Source organism: Phodopus roborovskii, unplaced genomic scaffold (assembly GCF_943737965.1).
Source record: "Phodopus roborovskii unplaced genomic scaffold, PHOROB, whole genome shotgun sequence".
NCBI lineage: Eukaryota > Metazoa > Chordata > Mammalia > Rodentia > Cricetidae > Phodopus > Phodopus roborovskii.
In genome coordinates, this window is record NW_026126525.1 from 26,549,877 (window position 1) to 26,572,169 (window position 22,293).

Genomic DNA, 22,293 nt, shown 5'->3' on the forward strand with positions numbered 1-22,293 from the left:
TAATAATCACCTTTAAAATGCCTGCCTAATTTCTCTGCTTTTAAAATGTAGTTCTGTTCCCTTTTGAAGCATACACTGGCCTTGTAGAATGACAGTCAATGCCACCAACCCTGAATACTTCCAATATCCCCAGTACACATTTTCCCCCTAAATCGTACATGAATTGGACCCCATTCTGTGAGTACCTCCTCCCAGTAAGAGACATAGTTACAGCCAAATCCATTGTGACCACCGTTCCTTTGTTCTCAGCACAGAGAGAAACCTCTCGGCTTAAGTGTAGACTATTATTTTCAAATTACTGGTAGTTTCAGAACATTTGAGAGTCCCTCCCTCCCCCCTTCCCAATCCTTTGAAACACCCCAAGTCACTTGAGGCAAGCTGGATATTTTGCGTCACAATTTGAAGACTCAAACAAAGGAGACCAGTCTCTCCTCTTTCTCATTTTTCTACTTATCTTTCCCCCTCTACTAGGTCAAGATGAGGGATTATTCCCAGGCAAGTGTCAAGTACCTACATCTTCCCTTGGGTGACAGTACCCTGCCCACCACAAACAGCCACCTGCTCTTTGTCAGGTCCAAAGGAAACTCTAATTTCCTGAGCTCCAAAGCATAGTCAGTATATCCAGAGATGAGCTCACTCCTGGAATACAGACTGCTGGAGACCTAACACTCCCTTCCAGGATTGTTTGGGAGGGGGCCCATCAGTAGATGTAAGAGCCTTCTAGAACAGCAGTGGCTGCGGTCTTGCTATCCCAGGTTTTGCTAGATCACAGGAATTCCCATTTAAAAAGGCTTTTGAAGCCTGTTGAGTGCCCTGTTTCTCATTTCACAGATTTGGGTTGTCAATGAGCTTAGAACGGGGACCATCTCTTGTTGCTGTCAGGTGTTCAGTTACTTGGAATCCTGGCTGGGAATGGCTTGCAGAGGATGGCTGGGAGGGAAGAAGAGTAGTGTAACTAACCTTGGACTTCCAAACAACTCCGTTCATACCCAAACTGGACTTGCATGATGCACACACAGACATAATCACATGAGAAAGTGAGATACAGACTTTCCCGTTTTTTAAACTTCTCTGAATAGGCAAGTACTTGGCCAGATTCCGTTTACAAAAATCTTATCACATATGGCATTTTGGTTAATGCTTTAATTCCCCAAGCATTCTGAAGAATCCAGGTGCCCTAAAGATGCATCACCTTGTATGCCGCTGCAGTCTGTGGGAGCCTTTTGACTCACTCAACATTTTACTTTTGCTGTTCAAACCTTGACTGCATCACAGCCCACTCTTCAAAAATTATTTCAGGTCCCCAAAATGCCTCTGAACCTACCATTCTACTCAAGGAGAAATGCCTTGAGTCGTCCAACCCAATTGTAAGGCACATGACCAGACTGTCAACTAAATTTTATGACACATGACATTCCAGTGGGTGTGCCAAGCACTGGTCTTCCAATAGATCCCAGCTCCCTGGAGCCAGGAATCTTAAACATCATTCATTCTTACTGACCAAAGAAGCTGGTGAGCTGCCACACTGCGGTTTCTACTACCTTCCTCCCGGTCTCTCTCTGGTTGATCTAATGTATGCCTTTGAACCTTGGCTATGAAATGACCAAAGGGAAAGAACAGATGGGAAGGAAGAGTGGTGGAAAGCTACAGAAGGAGCAATCCACCCTGAGTCATCAAGTGGAAAGGAAGGTGGTGTTGCATCCTTCATCTCGGCTGAGCATTCTGCATCCTGGTTGAGCTTTCTGCCTAGCCACAGTGCAGGGTGATCCCATAGCAACTGCGACCCCACAGCACACCACCCTTAGGTGAGGGTGGATCTCTCTAGACCTCACACTTCCTTAGTTCTCTTATCTTGACACTCCATTCACTGTACAGCACAATTTGCTCTGTGGTTAGATGACCTACCCCAACAGATCAATAACCTATTTTTAGGCTGTGGCTTCCTCACTGGCTGTTTTCCATAGAACCAAAACCTATGAGTCCACACAGTCCATACGAGAAATACTCCACCCCACACCAACAGAGTTAGGAAACAAACATGGCCAGTTATTTTCTCATTTCCAAATTACGTAACAAAGATTGCAGACCACAGAAGAGACATCAAACCAACTGAGTTGGGTGGATGGGACCATATCAAAATAACATTTGGCTTCCCTCCTATCTCCTGTAGAGATCCATTAATCAGCTGTGGTCATCTTTATCAGCCCATAATTAAAGAATTTTTCCCCAAAAAAAATCCCAGTTTCCTTCCAGGGCAATGTATTCCACTGGTAGCTTGTCACAGGCTACAAATACTTGAAGACTGGCAGTTACCAAACCTCTCTCAAACCTTATGGTCTCCGGGTATAATAAATCCAATTTCTCTACGTTGTCTTCAAAGTCCTTGTTTCCCAAACTGTTCATCAGCTCTGTGTCTGCATCTCTACCCAAAACATCCATTTTATTCACATCCCCACTAGACAGTTCCTTTCTTGACATATTTCTTGTTTTCATCACATGGCTGGTGCACACTTAACACAGAATTCTTTATAATCCCCCAAATCCTTTCATAATAGTGTTGAGGCAGAGTTTGAGACTTTAGGGTTTCATTTTACTTCTTACATGGACCTGACTTGAAAAAAGAATTTCATTGATATCGAGCTTTGTGTCTGTGAAATTGAGTTTCCGGTAAATGCAACCCAGAGGTGATGAGTGAACAAGCCTGACACCATGCTCTTTCCCAGAGAGCCTACTCTCCGCCTAGCCTGTGAGTCCCACATCTGCCATTACACCCAGACACCTCCAGCAGAACTCCAGCTCCCCTTCCCAAGGCTTGGTGCCCGGCAGATGGAGCCAACTGGATGCCGTCTTTATCCACCTCAGTCTCATCAGGACTCTCCCTTGTTTCTAGAATATACCTAACCCCCTTTGTCCAATACCAGTGAAAAGCCTAAATGAATCATTCTTCTCTAAAGCTCTCCACTAACACAGGGCTCTCATTCTAAGATGAGACACCCTTAAGAAATGAAAAGTAAAGAAAAAAGAAAAGAAAAGCTCCTCCAAAGCTGACCCAAAGGACTATTCACAATTTCCAGAAAGAAGCAATCCAAGTTCCCATCAATTGTGAATGGAGAAACAGCACACAGAGTATACATACAATAGAAGAAATACTAGTCAGCCTTAGGAGAACTTCCTGGCAGGTATGGTGACAACAATGTCCTCCCTGGCACCAGACAGAGGCAGGGTGACCAGGAGTTAAAAAGCCAGTTTGGTCACCATGGCAAGACCTGTCTCAAAAATTCAAACAAGCAAACATCAAATTCTGGCCTTACACAACACAGAAGACCCCCTGGGCACATTATGGTAACTAAAATAAGCCAACCAGAAGAATGCAAAAGAAAGCAAACACTGTGGGGTCTACTCATACCAGACACAGAGAACCAGGGGATGGGTGGGGAGGAGTTCTCTAATCAGTTTTGCAAGATGAAGTGAGAAGACTGGTTTCCTAACAATGTGAATGCACTTAATACCCTGGACTGTGCATTCCAAAGTGTTAAAGTGGTCAATCTTAGGATATGCAATTTCACCTTTAAAATGATAGATAGATGACAGATAGATAGATAGATAGATAGATAGATAGATAGATAGACAGACAGACAAACGCTCTTCCTTTTTCACTGCCTACATAGTAAGGATATACAGATATCCCAAGATGGGGGCAGGATGGAGCACTGTTTACCATGCTGTCCTTAAGTAGACAGAAGGCGAAGCAGGTGGCCCTGGGCTGGTGACCTTGTTCCCAGTCAAGTTCACCTTGGCCTGGCCTTCAAAGCCTTCTTCACAATCTGGACTAAGCTCAACACTAAATACATTCCCCCTCCTTTCCCCCCTCCTCTGTTCCTTGAGGCTAATCTAATGGGGCCCACATCTCTACCTTCGTAGCCTCCATTTCCTTACCCTCAGCCATATGAACAAAGAGTGGACGACCCTCAAGTAGGATCTGAATGTCTTGCTCCACATTTCTCTTGATTCTTACAACTAACACAACTAAAAACATTCTGCTCCCTTCTGTCGGTTTTAGTCTTATCTCAAAGTGAGTACTCCTGTATGGAAGTCCACAGTCCCCTGATCTCTGCTAACACCCACCCAACTAGACTTAAGGGCCTCTCTTGGAAAAACACTGCCCGCCCACTCACCGTGCATCTTACTACACCCCCAGTTTTTCCTCTCAGCATGGCCCTCCTACCAGAGCTCCTATCATGCTGTCCCTGTGAGGACACAGCAGGGGATTGATAAACTTCGTTAAACTGATCTAATGTTCACTAGCCTTGCCCATGTTCAAAGCATGGTCTGGTGAATGGCAGAGCCGTTAAAGCCATGGTTTCCAGCCTGCTGTGGGTGGAAACCCAGCAGAGGGCAAGTTCACAAGATCCCCGTACTCCTGAGGAAGTAGTCCAGGAAAGTCCCTCCAGAAAGCTCCTAGGTTCTGTATTTGCACAACCACTTAATGTACAGAAACGGGCTCCTGAGACCAGAGGAGGGACTTATTCACCTGGATTCTCATTCCCTAACTCTGCATGCCCCTTGGGGGAAAGTCAAAGGAGGTGAGATTGACCTCAGAGCCAGGAAAAACAGTGTGCATCACCATTGGCTAAGCAACCAGTGCAAAATGGTTTTATACCAGTTGCACATTTGCATTGTTTCCTCTAAGAGACTAAGCTGAAAGGGGGCTATAAAATCCCAGCACAGTGGAGACCCCCCACTTCCTGAGAGGGGCTCTGAGCTAAGCACACAGCATATAGAACCTCCTGTAAGGGTTTTGCCCCGTTACCCCTCCCCCATACAGAGGGTAAGCATCTGGTACCTGATCACACAGCAGGTTAGTGCACAATGGGATGTCAATTCCAGAAACCGAGCTCTGAACTCTGATGCCATCTGCCCTCAATAATAACTGAACTTAGCTGGGCAGTGGTGGCACACACCTTTAATCCCAGCACTCAGGAAGCACAGGCAGGTGGACCTCTGTGAGTTCAAGAACAGCCTGGTCTACAGAGCAAGTTCCAGGACAGGTTCCAAAGCTACAGAGAAACTCTGACTCAAATAATAACTGAACATAAATGCTACATTCTGTCAAGGTGCGCATGGGAACATATGTCATGGCCAAAATGGGAGAAGAAGCATAAGATGGACAGGAAATGATCAGACTGGAGCATTTGGTTGGAACCATCTTCTAGTTTCTAGAAGCATCCAGTCAGCCAAACAAGCAAGCCCATGAACTGTCTACTGGCTTAAAGCTACTCTTGTTTATTGGAGACTGAAGTCCAAGGATGCACCACACAACCATGCCCCCATGATGGCAGCAATCTGAGCCAGGAAGCAAGACTTGCCCCCAGGTCTCTCCTACTTTCAACAAGATCCATGCTGGGTTTGTCCTTGATTAAACATTTCCCTACCACTGACTCCCTTCCAAGCTCCGCTCGCCCCAGAGTTGCAGCCGTGAAAATATCGACTGGTGCTGCTGAAACTGCATATGAAATTTTGCATATTTGGATCCCTACAAATGTCTTTTAATCCCACTTTTGGAAAAGTTACCACACATGACTACAGCACTTCCCACACCCCTGCCGCCTGCCAATTCTTGAACCTAATTCACTCTGGAGAAATGAGACCTTGGCCCCCTGCCTCTAAGGGGTAACCCCATACCTAGATCCAGCTAAGACTTGTGCTCTGAACACCGAGGCTGGTTTGCCTCATTTCCTTTAATGTCCTTTAATCGGCTGGAGGAAGTGAGTCAAAATCCTAGGAGTTACTTCTAAGGTCTGTCAACAACAGTGGCAAAATCCATCACCAAAACAACATCTGCAACCTCAAGGCACTACATTTCTGATGAGAATTTCTTCTGGGAATGAGGTCAATGGTCACTGTATTTCACCTTGTTTGGCCAGAGTAAACAACCGCTGAGACCCGCCAGTTATCAGGAATAAATACATAATGCTATAATCATCTTTATTCGAGGGGGGCTGGGAATGGTTTTCAACTTTATTTTAGAAATAACCTATCTTCCCTTCTGAAGAACTCTAACCAGATGGGACCAGCTAACCCCTCAAAACCCTCATACAATAGGCTCAAACGCTATACAGTGAATCCTCCTGGCAAATTAACCCACTTAAATTGAAAAGACTAATCCAAACACTCCAAGACAGGTAGCCTGAAGCCCTTTTACCAAAATCAGCAGCCCTGTAGCCTCAGAGGCTCAGAACAGGGCTGGGCTTACAGTAAGCACTCATTAAATATTTTTGTATGCATCTTGCTTTACATCAGACTCTAGCAAGTTGTATAAATGGATACACAGTGGGCATATGGAGCTGAGCTCAGGCTCCTTCACTGATTATTTTGAGCAAGCGACTTGTTCTCCAATAGGAAAATAGTAGAGGCTGTAGTGGTCCAACCTCCTGGGCTCCCTGAGTAGGGAAACAGCAGGAAAAGCCCTCAGCACGGGGCCTGGCAGACATTTGCTGATTAAAAAGCCCCACGTATGCACAAAGCACACCCATGATATGATATTTAAGGCACATTAGAAAGCATGTTGCAAAAGCATGGCACACATGACTTAAAACGTCATAAGAAAAAAGAAATTTGTGGATGGGTGGGGAAAGTCAAATTATATGGGATCTCTTTATTACAAAACTATCAGATTATTTCCAGTGGGATCATAAGCCAGAATGCCAGGTGCATGAATGACTAGGGTCTTGCACCTGGAGGAAAGGAGGAAGGTCTGTCTGATTCACTGTTTTCAAGACCATCCGGTAGAGCTGTAAAAGCTGGGAATGCCCAGGAAGGAGGAGGGGTTACTATAGGCACTTATTAGCCCTCCAAAGAGAGATCACAACATAAACAAAAACACAAAACTGCTTCCTGCTGAGCCAGGAGCATAGCAGTAACACACACACACACACACACACACACACACACACACACACACACACACATCCCAAGAGGAAAACTGAAGGCACCACCCACTCCGAATTTAAATGACCCGCCCAAGGGCACATAACCAAGGAGGCTATAGGTCTGAAAAGGGGGCCTGAAACTGGAGGGGCAGAGCAAGGGTTTGCCATTACAACACACTGCCTGCCAGAAAACAGACCTTCAAATTCTCTTTGCCAAAGTTATTGGTCAGTGCATACTAATCAAGAGGAAGATGCAAACCATTGATTGGTTTCAGTTTTTAAGGGGGAACTATGATCTTTCTGGTATTCCACCTTGGTCTAAAGCAGCACACGGTAGAAAATATAAAGATCGCAGGGATCATTTTCAGCTAAGCGGTCAAATACGCCTAGGAATCTGGACACTCATTTGTGTTCCCTGGTGACCCCTCCTCTGGCACAGGGGTCTAGATGTAACCCCCAACACACACTCTCTAGATGTAACCCCCCAACATACACACACACACACACACACAGAGGAAAGCCTTCCTGGGCCTTTCACATGAGCACCGGGAGAGTGGGATCTGGGAAATTCAGCCAGCGGCAGGTTCCAAACAGGTCACACAGCGTTGCTGGCCTTTGGACGCTTCATTTCAGAGCTCAGATTCTCTCTACCATCAAGGTAACCTTAAAGGGTTTCTGGGTTTTGTTTTGAAAACGACCTGGGAGTGACCAAGGATTCACGACTAGAGCCAGGGGACCCGAAAAGGCAGCGCACCAGCGACACCTGGCAAAAAGGGGCAGGGCTAAGGAGCTCCAGGAGCCTATACATCCTCCTCCACCTTGCGACCCAAGTTCCCGTGCAGAGTACCATGGTTTTCCTAAACAGCATGAAGAAACGAATGGACGTTCACCCATTCTCCCCCATCCCACCCCCATGCGGCCAGAGGATGGCTATCGTATTGGGAGGGGGCGGGGGGGGGTTCCTAGCTCTCGGGATTCCTAAAGAAAACGGCCACCTGCGACTACAAGTCTCATACACTGAGACCAGCGGTTTCCAAAGCTAGGGCGAGCTGGCTCGTCCTTCATACTGTGCGCACGAGGTGGCAAGGAACAGCTGCGGCCCCGCACGAGGTGCCTGCTTCCCAGGAGCTGGCGGCCAACGTAGGCTGCAGCAGCTCCCCGGCGCGTGGCAGCAATGTACACCGTGCGGTTGCAGAGAGGGGCGAGCCTTTAGCACGAGACTTACAAAAGGAAAAAGTCTGCAACCTAGCGGCTGCTCGCCACACGTCTGGCTCAAGTTGTCCCCGTCGTAGCCGCCACCTACAGGCTCGCGGGGTCCCGCCCCAAAGCCGCTCGTCGCGTGTTCCCCGTGCAAAAAGGAGGGGGGGGAGAGCGCACGCAAGCCCGAGGTTCGCCTCCGCGGGTGACGCCGCACACGACCAGAGCGACTGCAGCTGGGTCCCCAGCTCTGCGCACAAAGACCGCGGTGGGAAAGCAGCGGCCGCAGAGCCAAAAAAAAAAAAAAAAAAAAAAAAATGATCTCCAACTTTGCCCGGCGCGTGTCCAGGGACCCGCGGGCTGGTCCAACCCGGCGCCGGGCGCCACACGCAACTTTTAACAAAAGAAAGCCGCGGCCGCGCCTCGCACTGAAGAGAGGACGCTCTCGGTGCGAAGCCCCAGGCCGCCAGCTACTGCCACTCAGGCTCAGTCCGCACAAAAGCATCGCCAAAGTCGCCCGCAGCCTGCAGCCCCGCGGTCCGGGCTCCCGGAAGACTCTCGGCTCCGGGTCTCCACCGCCAGCGGCTGCCGGCTCCGGGCGCAGGTGAGCGAGGCGGGCCAACAGAGTCCCGCGGCCGCCCGCCACCTTCGCACTGTGTAACACACAGGCAGAGGAAAAGCCAACAGCCACCACTCTGGATGCACCCCAGCTGGTGGCACCCCTCCCGGACCCAGGATTGCGCCCACGGGGTGGAGGGTGCGATCCTCTTGTCTGCCGCGCTCTCCCACCTGTCTGGCCACGCAGCAGGACAAACAGGACGCAGAGCAGATCCCAGGCGCCGCGAGCGCCTCTCATCGCGGTGGCTGCGCTAGACTCTGAGCTCCTCTCTCCGCTACAGCTCTCGCCCAAGTGCACCGAGCGCGGCAAAGCCGAGCCCCCAGAGCCACTAGCGGCGCGCGACAGCCCCTCCTCCAGCCCTCCCCCAGCGCGCGGCCACGCCCCTCCCTCCTCCCTCCCGGGTCGCACTCCCTCCCGCTGCCTGGTGCCCGGGACTCTCGGGATGTGCTGATCCCGGGGGCGCTGTGCCCTTTGAGGCCTCGAGCACCCATAGGTCATCCATCCCAGATCCTCTTCCTCCCGTCTGTCTCCCTCCATCGGTGGTTCTCCTTCCCTAAGCTGCTCGCTGGCCACGCAGGTGCTGCCCGCGCTTTGTGAAGACTGGCGCCACGCGCGCTTTAGGCACCCGCCAGCCACCTGGCAGGTGCTCCCTAGACAATAAAGGACAACCGCAGGGGTTACTCCACCCCACCCCACCCCCAGCCCACTCCGGCTAGGGGAGGCTAAACTCCGCGGGCAGTGGAAGAGATAGGAGTCCGATTGCTTTGCGAAAGGACTAGGAAATTGGGTCCAAAAACATTGTTCTGCGTTCCTGCTAGTACAGGGGAACCAATTGTGGCGCCCCACACCACAGCGCAAGGCTGAGCCCAAGTTTAAGTAATTTTTCTTGCTCAGTTTCTCCACCTGCAGCGAAACCTGTAAGAACACAGCTGATTTCTATTGGCCGATGTGGACCTCCGCCCAACCAAGCTCCTGCTGAGACTTGTGGAAACTGGGCCAGTGAGTGTGGAGAGGCTCCTTGTGAAGGAGTTAGCTTTGGAAACACTTTGGAACCACCCAAATGCGAATGAGCTTTTTTGGGTGCCTTTTCTCTTGTGATTTTTTTTAATCTAACCCTGCCTTCCTGCTTCCCCAAACCCAACCCACACACGCTCCCCTTACCTCACCCCTGTTTTGGCCAGCCTTAGGAGCAAGGTAAAAGTAAAACAATTTTAAGGATTTTTTATAATGTGTATAAGGGTTTTTTCTACATGTGTGTCTGTGCACCACATGTGTGACTAGTGCCCAGGGAGGTCAGAAGAAAGGGTCAGATCCCCTGAAACTGGAGTTGCAAATGGTTGTGAATCGCCTTGTGGGCGCTGGGAGCCCAACTGCTCTGAACTCTTGTTCTTCCAGTGACCAATCTCTCCAGCTCCTAAAGTAATTCTGTTAAGACATCTACTCAAAAGCATTTTATGGTCACTGTGGCTATCCGTGGGAGGAAGGTAACAACAACTCCCCTGTATAGGGTTTTTGTAGTTCTGTACCCCATTATCCAGGCTTACAATTAAGTTTGTGAGGCAGGGAGAATAAACGTTTATTATTTTAGCTCCAAAAGTGACCCAAGATTGCATACCTAATAGTGGGGAGAGAGAGTTTGAGGCCTCATGGGTGTTGAGTTTCCCCTTTATATTCTTTATTACTTTTACAATTTTATGTGTGTGTCAGAGAACAACTTTCAAGAGTGTGTTCTCTCTTTCCACTGTGTAGGTCCTGGGAGTCCAACTCAAGTCATCCAGCTTGGTGGCAAGGGCTCTGATCGGTCTTATTGGCATTCTGATTAATGGATAAGACACTCCTTACAGAACGCCTAAGAAAGTAAAATACAGCAGACACACACCCACAAATATGTAGATTGATCTATAGATAGATAGGTGATAGGTAGATAATATGTAAACATATATTTTTAAGAATGGAAAATAATCTGGGTGGTGGTGGTGTATGCCTTTAGTCCCAGCACAGAGGCAGGTGGATATCTGTGAGTTTGAGGCCAGCCTGGTCTACAGAGAAACCTACAACAGGACCTATGTTAGCTTAAGAAAATACGTTTTTAAAGCTAGTCACTTAAAATTGATCAGTATTCAAGGATGATCGAATGATCCAGGTATATAACTGCCTCTCCTGAAACAATTTTATCTGTCCCTTCATTCAAAGCCATTTCTGAAGTGCCTGCTGAGCAGCAAGGAGGAGCTAGGCACTATTCTTATTCTCACAATCTTCAGGGTCCAAGGTGGGAGCCCATGCCCAATGTCTTAATGGCTAGTTCAGGCCACACATTTGCAGAGAGGCATCAAGACATACCTTATTCTTAGGATGGAAGAAGTAATCGATACTACTCCAAAAAAGAAAAAAAAAATCCTAAATACCTAGGATCTTGATTTATTTCTAAAATCCATCTTGTGTTAAGGAAAAAAGGCCACTGAGTTAAAATATCAACATTATGCCTGACAGAGAAAAATTACAATTTTCTTCTTCAATCAACTGACATTAGAGAGGATAACATCTTCAGAAGTGTGGTGAAAAGACAACATATTGCAATTTAATTCTAGACAAGAAATTTCTATTGGGAAAAAAATAAAGGCAGAATGGAGAATTATACAATTTATCACTCAGCAAACATTATTGAATGCCCAGGACTTGCCTGTAGGCACCCAGACCTATATACAAATTAATAAGACAAAATCCCTGCCTATAGGAATTCGCAGTGCACAGTGGAAAACAGCCTCTCAAATAAGAAACAGTAATATCTGAAAACAGCACTCATGTTGAGCCAGTTACTTCAACAAGGCCATATTGGCTGGCTGGTAGAATATTGGAATCTTACTGTACTGATTTTTTTTTTTTAAAGAGCCATCCCCAAACACATCCTAAGTGCCCCCCTATTCCAACCCACTCCCGAGACACCTCACATCTCCTTAGATCCAGCAATTACAGGTTGAATGCTGAGCACAGCAGAGAGCCTACAGTACCTGTGCTTTTAGGGTTGTTAGCTATTTTCAATAGTACCCCCTGCCTACTTTGTACTGCAAGAAGACATGTGCAAGGCGCTATTAGTGCAGGGCTATGAGAATGAACCGTGCTATAGAGCACTGTCCAACTGAACATTTTCAAAGGTTTTATTGCACAGACAGGATAGATGGGTCAGTTCTACACTGTATTTTGTGATAACCCTAGATGCTACCATGATTGTGTTTTATATACTTTACTGTCTTTGTCATTATTTTAGTGAGGGGCTATTGACTGCAGCTTGAGGGAATTCATTTCAAACTGACTTAAACAAGCAAAGAAACAGAATTTATCGGCGCTGAGACCTGACAGACACAGGGGTGTTGCACTTCAGACTTTCTTGCATTCAAGGACTCAAAGTTGTCAGGATTTGAAAGGTGGTAGTGATAGCAGTGTGTGTGTGTGTTTGTGTGTGTGTGTGTGTGTGTGTGTGTGTGTGTGTGTGTGTGTGTGTAAGATAAAGATGGTTTTCCCCCTCCACCTATATCCTTTACGCATCCTTTCCTCTGTTGTTCTGCTGGTGTCCTGTGTACAGAGGCAGCTAAGTTTACTGGTCCCCACTGCCAATGGAAGCACAGTTTTCTATCCCATCAGCCTCTTCTATAAAAGTAGTGACTGGCTGGGGGGCGGGGGGGGGCGGGGTGTATGCCTTTAATCCCAGCACTAGGGAGACAGAGGCAGGTGGATCTGTGAGTTCGAGGCCAGACTGCTCTCAGAGTTAGTTCCAGGACAGCCAGAGCTACATAGTGAAGCCCTGTCGCAAAACAAAACAAAACAAAAACCATAAGTAAACAAAAAAGTAAAAGTAGTGACTGAGTCTCACTGTAGCTGGTAGTTTTTACTCTTTGTTCCTTGGGGCCCCACCACCCCACATAATCAAATAATCACACTGAGACTTATCCTTACTTATAGTTGTCTGGCCTTAGCTTGGCTTGTTTCTAGACAGCTTTTCTTAAATTATCCTGTCTACCTTTTACCTCTGGGCTTTTACCTTTTCCTATTTCTGTATGTCTTTTCTTCCTTTCTTATTCCATGTCTGGCTGTGTGGCTGGGTGGCTGCCCCTTGTGTCCTCCTCTCTTCCTTTTCTTGCTCCTTGTTCTTCTCCTTTTATTTATTCTCTCTGCCTGGCAGCCACACCTATCCCTCTCCTGCCTAGCTATTGGCCATTCAGCTCTTTATTAGACCAATCAGATGTTTTAGGCAGACAAAGTAGCACAGCTTCACAGAGTTAAGCAAAAGCAACATAAAAGAATACAACACATTTTGCATTGTTAAACAAATATTCCACAGCATAAAAGAACCCACCTTTAACTAATATTCCACAACACCTCACTGTCCAGTCTTAAGCCTCTTGCTCATCCCTGAAACCAGGGAGAAAGAAGATAGCAATTGGGCCTGGGTGTGGTGGCAGCTCCCAGAAGGCAGATCTCCGTGAGTTCGAGGCCAAGCTGATCTACATAGTGAGTTTCAGGATATCCGGGGCTGTAGAAAAACCTGTCTCAAAAGAGAGAGAGAGAGAGAGAGAGAGAGAGAGAGAGAGAGAGAGAGGAAGGGAGGGAAGAAGGGAGGGAGGGAGGGGAGGAGGGAAGGAAAGAAGGAAGAATAAAGAGACAATTATTAACCAGGTCTGTTTCATATGCTCCCCCCCCCCCAGTAGAGCTGGGGTTGGAGATCTACTTCACCCATATTCTATAGACTAAAATAGTGAAGGGTATGTGTCAAAGAAAAATTCAGGTCTTTCACTGGAAGGACAAATAAAGCTACATAGATAGATCAAAAGATATTTGAGCACAGCATGGTAGCATATGTCTTTAATCCCAGAACACTGAAGGCAGAGGCAGGCCAATCTGTGAGTTTGAAGCCAGTCTGATCTACATAGCAGTTACAGGCCAACCTGGGTTTCACAGTAAGAAGCTATCTTAAGAAAAAAAAGAAAAAAGAAAAATGTTTACTATAGAACTCACACAACCAAAATTTCTAAATTAACTTCACAGTTAATGCAGTTGAGGATGGCTTTGAACTGATCCTTCTGCCACTGCCTGACAATTGCTGGGAATGCAGACCCAGCCTTTTGCTTTTAATAATTCTGATTCCAAAAGCACACATTTATTGTAGATGATTCAGGAAATACCAACAATCAGAATGAACAAACTGAATATCAATCAAGGTGTCAACATCAAACAGTTCATTTTAATGTTTCCCCCTAACATTTTCTCTGAACATGTGTATGTTTTCTTTTGTATAATTTAAGATCTTACTACATTTGTTAATTTTCAGTCCATGTTTCTCATAAGTAATATGAATATTGTTCTATATCGCGTAGGACCCTATGAAACATAACCCACAATGGCAGTACAATATACAATTATATGGCTGCACCACAATTCTGGATACTCAAATATTTCTGTATTTTTTAAATTAATTTTATTTTGTGTGTATGGATGTTTTGCCTGTTTCTATGTGTGTGTATTGCTTGTATGCCTAGAGCAGATGGAGGCCAGAGGAGGATCTCCTGGAACTACTATGTGTGTGCTGGGAATTGAATCCTCAGTCCTCTGGAAGAACAGTCAATGTATGTATGTATGTGTATATATAAATGTGTGTATATATGTATGTGTGGATATACATATATCTATATATAATTTATTTATTTAACTTTGTATTTTGTGTGCATTGGTTTGAAGGTGTCAGAAACCCTGGAACTGGAGTTACAGACAGTTGTGAGCTGCCATGTGGGTGCTGGGAATTGAACCAAGTCCTCTGGAAGGTCAGCCAGTGCTCTTTACCACTGAGCAATGTCTCCAGTTCCAGCCAGAGCTTTTAATCATTGAACTATGTATCCTCTTTGGCCCTGGTTCCTGCATTTTTCTTGGTGTTTCTAACTGCCATGAATTACTGGCTGATGAACATTCTGGTAAAGTTTGCCCGCCTCTGAATATTTTCACAGGATGAGTCCTAGAAGTAAAAGGTTATACTACCTGAGAGTTTTGGGGAATCCATTTGTGGTCACCAGCTGATACCAGGGAGACTGGGATACCTTCTAGTCCATAGTTTCACTGGTGAAAGAATTAAAGACTCTGAGGGGAGTTTGAGGACACTTTTATTAGGGTTTAAAAGAATACCCCCACCCCCACTCCCACCTCCTGGGGAGGCAAGCTCTAAATCTTGGCCTCTATCAAAGGGACAAGGACAGGAAAGAGTTAAGTCAGCTTGGAATCAGGAACTTGGTAGCAAGGTAAGGAAGGGAGCCCAAAGTGGTGGGGGAAGCATTCACAGAACAGAGGCCGACCTAAAAAAAGAAAAAGAAAAAACAATGCTTTTCTGGCATACTTCTGAAGTTACATGTCTGTGATCCTATACGGACTGAGCTAGGGGGTGAAAATTCTGGGAAGAAAAGTACATTATCTCACTAAAGGAATAATTATTCCTTCATCTCTTTAGGATGGCTCAAGGAGAATCCTTCCTTCCTGGGGATGACCCCTCCTTCTTGGAGATGGCCCTGCCCTCCTAAGGGCAGTTTCACCTTTCTGTGTGGTGGCCCCTTAGCTAGGTCAATGGCCAAGCCCAACTGGAATGTCAGGTCTCTACCCAGGCCAGAGCTTTCTTCTTCAAGACCAGAACTTTTCCCCAAGGGACCTTGAACACTGCTGCACCACTTCCACCAACAGTATCAGTCTTTCCATTACTTTGTTGATCATCATCTGAAAGTCCTTTGTCCATGACATTAAAGACATGCATTATGAGTCTCACTGTGAGACACCCTGTTAACAAAACACCTCGTGGTTTGTGAGATGGGTTTGTGGGATGGGTTTGTGAGATGGGGGGGGGGGGTCTCTGCTGCAGCTTCCACTAGCATGTATTGGACAACTTTGGGGTGCCAGGTGTACTGTGTCAGGTACATGGGAAACAAAGTTAGATGAAACACAAGTGCCCACCTCGTGAAGCTCCCAGTGGAAGGAGAGACCCACGTGGGAGTGGCAAAAACTACACTGATACATCTTCTAATAGTGACTCACAGGATGCTATTTGAAGCCAAAGGAGCATTTACATCATACATGCAGTAGTCTCAAGACTGCAAGAGGTGGCCATTCGATTCTGCAGACCAGGAAGACGACAAGAGGAAAAGAGAGGAGAGAGATGGACTAAGCTGACAGTGGAAGCAAAGGGCTTGATCCAAGAAACAGCCTGTGGAATGTCAAGTACAAGAGGGGAAGCTCAAGTAAGGAAAGGGAGCCTGCAGGGGAGGCTCTGAGCCACACATAGACAAGGGTCTTTAGAAGGCAAGAGATAGGACCCTCCTCCTCTGGACTCTAACGTGGCCAGACCAGTTAAGATTTTGGAAAGGGAGGGAGGAAGCTCAAGGAAGAATGAGTTAAAAGATGCCAAACTCAGTAGGAAGGAAGTAGTGAGGAAGCAGTGAGAAGTTTAATGCCAGACGTACCGGCCTGGGACTTAGCATGGGAGCAGACACAGAAAACCAGCCTGGATCTGCCTGAGCTCACTCCATTGGGAGTGTATGACAAGGAAAGCAGGGGGCAGATGTTGTCTCCTTAGGGAGTTACCCACATGGAAAGGACATGTTAAATGAAAATTACAGGAAGCCATTGTTTTGGACCAAACTCTGTGGAAAGCCAAGACCTAAAACTCAAAATGGACTCATTCATGCTAAAATCCAACACTACCAGACTGAAGCTAGCCTAGAGAGGTGACCATCTAAGTTCCATATGGGTCGCTTCACCCGTGTTAACAAAGTACCCTCTACTCCCATCATGCAAAGATAGCCTGAAGCATCCCACCAACTCTCCATGCTTCCTACCATTCCGACTTCCTGTCCTTGCCTTGTAAGAACAGTAACACTGGAATGACAGATCTGGTTTTTATTTTTTATTTTCAGTCTTTTTCTGTTTAGAAAACAAAACCTTGGCTTAGCTCTTTGGAACACTTACTTGATTTTTGTGGTCCTCTACGTTGCCCCCATTCTAGCATCGAAAGTAAAGCCAATGACAACCTCTATGCTCTCACATTAAATCCCCAGCCAAAAATAAAAATAAAACTAGGGCCAGCAAGATGCCTGAGCAGGCAAAGACTGACAGAAACCATGGAAGAAAACAAGGATGGTCTGCATCTGGACTCCCAGTACCCCCAAAATGAGACAAAAACTGGAGGAGACAGGAGATTCCCCCAAAGCTCACTGAGGATCAGCTGGCCTAGAAAAGCAAACCACAGTGGAAACAAAGAGACCTTGCCTCAGAAATGGAGAAAGGGAGAACTGACTTCCTAGAGTTGTTCTCTGACTTCAATATGTGCACATGGCTTTTGCATGCCTGCATATAATCAACTTCTCTCTCTCTCTCACACACACACACACACACACACACACCATACACTCTTACACATCCAAACATTCTAAAATAAAAATAACTTTTAAGCCAAGCAATAGTGGCACATACTTAAATCCTAAGACTTGTGAGGCAGGGGCAGGCAAATCTCTGAGTTTGGGGCCAGCTTGGTCTACAGAGTGGGTTCCAGGAGAACCAGGGCAACACAGAGAAACCCTGTCTCAAAACCCCTGGCTGACCTGGAGCTGGACTTCCCTATACTAGCCTCAAACTCACAGAGACCTGCCTGCCTCTGCTCCCCTAGTGCTAGGATTAAAGGTGCACACCATTAAATCCCACTTACTGCTCAAACAGATTTTTTGTTTTGTTTTGTTTTTCTTTTTCTTTAAAAAGCTATGTCTAGTAGGGTAAGCCTATGATCCCAGCTCCTTAAGAAACTGAGTCAGGAAGGCCACAAGGGCTGGTCTGTATTTCAGCCTGAACAATTCAGTGAAATTCTGTCTTGCATATATTTTTTTAAAGTAATAATGAGGTTAGGGACTTATTCAATGGTAGAGCTCTTGTCTGCTGTGTGTATGGCCTGGATTTGATCCAGAGCACTGGAGAAAAGTAAATAAACAACAGCAGGGCCTCTTATCTAAATCCTGGTTGTCTCCTGCAGAGAGAAGACACATTCAGAGTTCATAAATCCCCTCAGAACATGGTTGGGATGCCTACGACACCGCTGAAGTCACATATTTTCCTTTGGCTTGTATGAGAATTATCTGTAACCTTGTCATAGTCTCTCCACTAAATAACAGTTCTTTGAAAACTGTACTGTAATTCAACTATGGGCCTCGCAGGAAGGCTTACTCAAACAAAGCCTGTGCACCTAATAGACACCAAGTGTTTGCAAAATTGAATTACTGAACAATGCATCTTAGTGCATTTTCTATGAGTCAAAAACTCCATCAAGGTTTGCTTTGTATCCAAAAGATGCAACGTCATCACCATCATTGTTTTGATAAATGCATGCAATCAAAATCTATGTTAATTGTACAATATCATAACCTTTTTATCATTTTGTATTCTCCTTCTCATCCAATAAAGAAGTCACACTGCTGTTAAAGGAATTAGAAATACTTTAAGTCTGAAAGTCTTGAATGGTAGAGTACATACATGAAGTAAATATGTATTTAACTAAGAAAAAGTACAGATAAACCAGGCTTCCTGATTGGTGAGAAATGGGGAGGCAAACTTTGAGTAGTTTCTAAAACTTGCAAATGAACAACTCACACTAGGGTCTACCTCTAATTCTTAATTGGCAGACACTATTTCTACTAAGGAAAAGACAGACTAGGGTAGCACAGCAAAGACCATTCCCAGAAGCAGCCACTCTGCTCAAGGCTTGTCTCCAGGCTTTGGAGGTTTAAGTGACTGGGGGTGGGGTGGGGTGGAGTTATTTATGACCCTAGGAAGAGAGGCAAGAAAATGGCAATAAATAGGGGAAAGATGAATAAACTTTGTGCTCTTTGCATTGACTGTGGGTGGGGTTGCATAATTTATCATGCATCCTGGGACATTTCTGGGGGAGCCCCCTATCCTGAGTAAAGCAGCCTCTGTTGCTTTCCATTACTATAAGAACTGTTAATCTATTCTCTTTTATCTTGAGACAGGATCTTACTATGCAGTCTTGAACTCACTTTCCAATCCAGGCTGGTTTACAACTCAAGATCGCCCTGCCTCAACCTCCTGAGTGTTGGCATTGCAGGCAGACACAACCCCCTGGAGTTCCCTTGTTAATCATGAGCTCTCCTTCTGAAATTTGAGCCTCTGTGGGAACAAACACCTTGACACTGTGGCTGAACAGGCTAACTGCTTCTGACCTTTGCCTGGAGGAGGCTGTGAGAAAGGAGAATACCCCAGAAGCCCCACCCAGCCTCTCCAGACACCAGTAGCTCTGGCGTGTACAAGAAAAGCAATTTCAGAACCTGAGAGATGGCTCAGAGGCCAAAGGCATTTGGCCCCCAAACCTGGCAGCCTGAGTTTGATCTTTGGGAGGAGAGAACCAACTCCAAAAACTTGTCCTCTGAAAGAAAAGAACAAGAAGCTCAAGGTCATTCTTTGCTAACAAGTTCAAGGCCATCTAAAACCATGTCCAAAAGAAAAGGGAGAGGATTCCTAGCAAAATGAAGAAGGTCTGTAATCCCAGCACTAGGGAGGCTGAGACAGTGTCACCGGAAAAATCAGGGTTCCCACTTGGGTTCTTAGACCCATTAATAAGAGAATTTAAGGACAAATTTCAGTGAAAAGTTGAAAACAATCTTATTAGAGCTTAGAAACAAAAAAAAAAAAAAACCAATCTCAGAGTAAGCAAGCTCTAACTTTGTTCCGGGTGACCTGATGCCCTCATACAGACATACCTGCAGGAAAACACCAATGCACAATGAAAGGAGAAAAAAGGAAAGGAAAGGTCATGGCCCTAAGGAAATTCTGGGAAGGAAAAGAACATTGTCTCATTTAACAGACTAACTTAACATTCCTCCCGTCTCTTTAGCTTGACTTGAGATGAATTCATTTTCCTAGGGATGGCCCTGCTTTCCTGAGGGAAGGGCCTTTAGGCAGATCATTGACCTGTTCAACTAGAAAACTGGTTCACCACCCAGGCCAGAGTTCATTCTCTAGACCAGAAGGAAGCAGTTTTCCCTTAATGGGCCCCGATTGCTACTATCAGAGGGATAATTGTTGGATGTTCAAAGCCAGCCTGAGGTACATAGGAAATACCAGCCTGGACTTCATAGGAAGACTGTTTCCAAAAAATCATTTGGGGGGGGGGGGAGAATGGGAGGGTGGGAGAGAGAAAGGGAGAGGGAACTGGATCAACATGTAAAAATAAAAATAAAAAAGTCCCCCCCCCCTCAGGGAAGGAGGGAGGGAGGGAGGGAGAGGGAACTGGGATCGACATGTAAAATAATAAATTAAATTTCAAAAAAAAATGCTTTGACTCCAAAATTTAAGTTGAAGGACAAGTTACTGGGGAAAAGGATTTCTATTTTTGTTTCCACAGAAAATGAAAAGATGTGGATTCCTTCCAGACTAATGTGGTTTGATCAAGCCAGACCCCCTGAAACAGAGTACCAGGTGATCCTACATTCAAAACAGCTGGACAAAGCAGCCTTACAGACTACAACCAGGATTTCTGAATCTTCTTCGAATCCCCCATGACAGAGCCCCTTACCAGCAGGAAGTAGTTTGGAAAGAACGACGCCCAAATTCCCAAATATTGTCTATAAATGTTTGTTTTCATTTAAATGGACTTGGTTATAGAAAATAAATAAATAAATAAATAAATAAATAAATAAATAAATGAAAGAACACACACAAAAAAACAAAAACAAAAAAAAGTCCCCCCCCCAAAATCAATTCTTCGTCCAAATCATCATCATTACAATAATAACTTACAGTAATGGCTATTCTTTCTGGCATAATCACCAGAGAGGCTCACCTATTACAATTACCTGCAGGACCTATTGTGGATATAACCCTGCTGAAGTTTCCCAAGTAATTATGAAGTTCCATGTGTGGATCCAACCACCTGTACTACAAGAGTTCCCCTTCAAACAGCCCTTTCAGGCAGGTCTGTTGGTAGGCCCATGGCCAGCAAGGAAAGGAAGACACTCATTCACAGGTCACCTGGTTAGGAAGGCACAGAGCAGTCTTGGGACCCTGACAGCCGAAATAACCTCTCGATAGGCTGCCCATCTCTGCACCATGCTGCACTGTGGTTTTGTTCATACATAACTGCTTAGAACCAGAGGGCAGGACCACTTTGAAGCCCCCCTTGAAATCATGTTTGATGATTTTGAGCAAATTTGTAAATGATTTGTTTGCTTCAAGAAAAGGTCTCACTATGTAGCTGAGGCTGTCCTGGAACTCACTATCTAGATCGAGCTGGCCTCAGATTCACAGAGATCCATCTGCCTCTGACTCCCACTGCTGAGGTTAAAAAGGCATAGGCCACCCCAGCTCTTTTTATTTAGTTTTAGTTTTAGATTACAAGTTTATGTATATGACTGTTTTTCCTGAATGTATTTCTGAATACCACATCAGAAGAAGGTGTCAGAGCCCCTGGAATTGAAATTACAGATGGCTATGACTCCCTGTGTGTGTCCTAGGAATTGAACCCAGGTCTGCTTGCTCCAAGAGCAACAAGTGCTCTTAACAACCCTTGAACCACCACTCCTGCCTCAAAAACTTTTGTTGTGGTTGTTGTTTATGAGGTGGGGTATCATGAACAAAATCATCATAAGGGACAAAGTGTTGATGTTGGCTCGCAGTTTGAAGGTACAGTCGTTGTAGCTGGGATGTCAGGGCAGAAGGACGTGAGGGTGTTGATTATGCTGTACCATCAGTCAAGAAGCACAGAGAGATGGAGGCTCTTCTTCTTATTCACTCCTGGACCCCACCCTAAAATCCTTAATCACTTAAATCTCCCTGGAAACACCCTCAAACACCTTCCCAGGGATTCATCTCTTAGGTTATTTAAATCCTGTCAGATTTAAAGTCAAGATTAGCTGTCCTGGTGTGATAATAGTATGGTACTAACATTAAAACCAGAGATCTTCCAGTTTAAAGATGGATACTGTGTTGATGACAAAGCGTTTGATGACGGAGAATCACTTCAAATTTTTCGAGTGGGAGGAAGACAGGAGAAGGAGGTGCAAAAAAGGAAGAACGTGGATAAAGCAAGATTAACTGAGTGGTTGTTAAAGCTGTGTGGGAGGCCTTAGGAGGGGTTATATTACTGTGATGTTTACCTTTATTCAAAATAAATGGTTTGGGATTTTTTTTTTTTTTTAATTGTAGTTTTGGACCAAATGGAGAAAACCATGAGAGCAACCAGATGTGGGCAGATAAATCTATGCTTGGCACTCAACCCCCCCTGGATTCTAGGTCCAGAATCAACCTACCTAAAAATGAGAAGTTTGCCCTTGGCACTGTCTGGGGTTCCATCCAAGTCTAAGATTTTAGAATTCATCACGTAGGGGAAAACAGTTAAAGGGAAGAAGTACAGGTCAACCAAAGCTGCATTGGCCAGCTGTCATAAGAGGAATTGTGGATTTATCCATACAGGAAAGAGAGAAGGGAAGGGAGGGAGGGAGGGAAGGAGGGGGGAAGGGAGGG

The 22,293-nt window shown here is 45.6% G+C and overlaps 1 protein-coding gene across 4 annotated transcripts in view; it reads right to left on the reverse strand.

Annotated features, from left to right (window-relative positions):
- Positions 1–9,286, reverse strand: part of Kit (KIT proto-oncogene, receptor tyrosine kinase) — a 75,914-nt gene extending 66,628 nt beyond the window's left edge. For all 4 annotated transcript variants that reach the window (XM_051198518.1, XM_051198517.1, XM_051198516.1 and 1 more), the window contains exon 1: positions 8,916–9,286. In XM_051198518.1, coding sequence (XP_051054475.1) covers positions 8,916–9,282 — 367 coding nt within the window. In that variant the 5' untranslated portion in view covers positions 9,283–9,286. The remainder of the gene's footprint in view (positions 1–8,915) is intronic.
- Between the last annotated feature and the right edge of the window lie 13,007 nt (positions 9,287–22,293).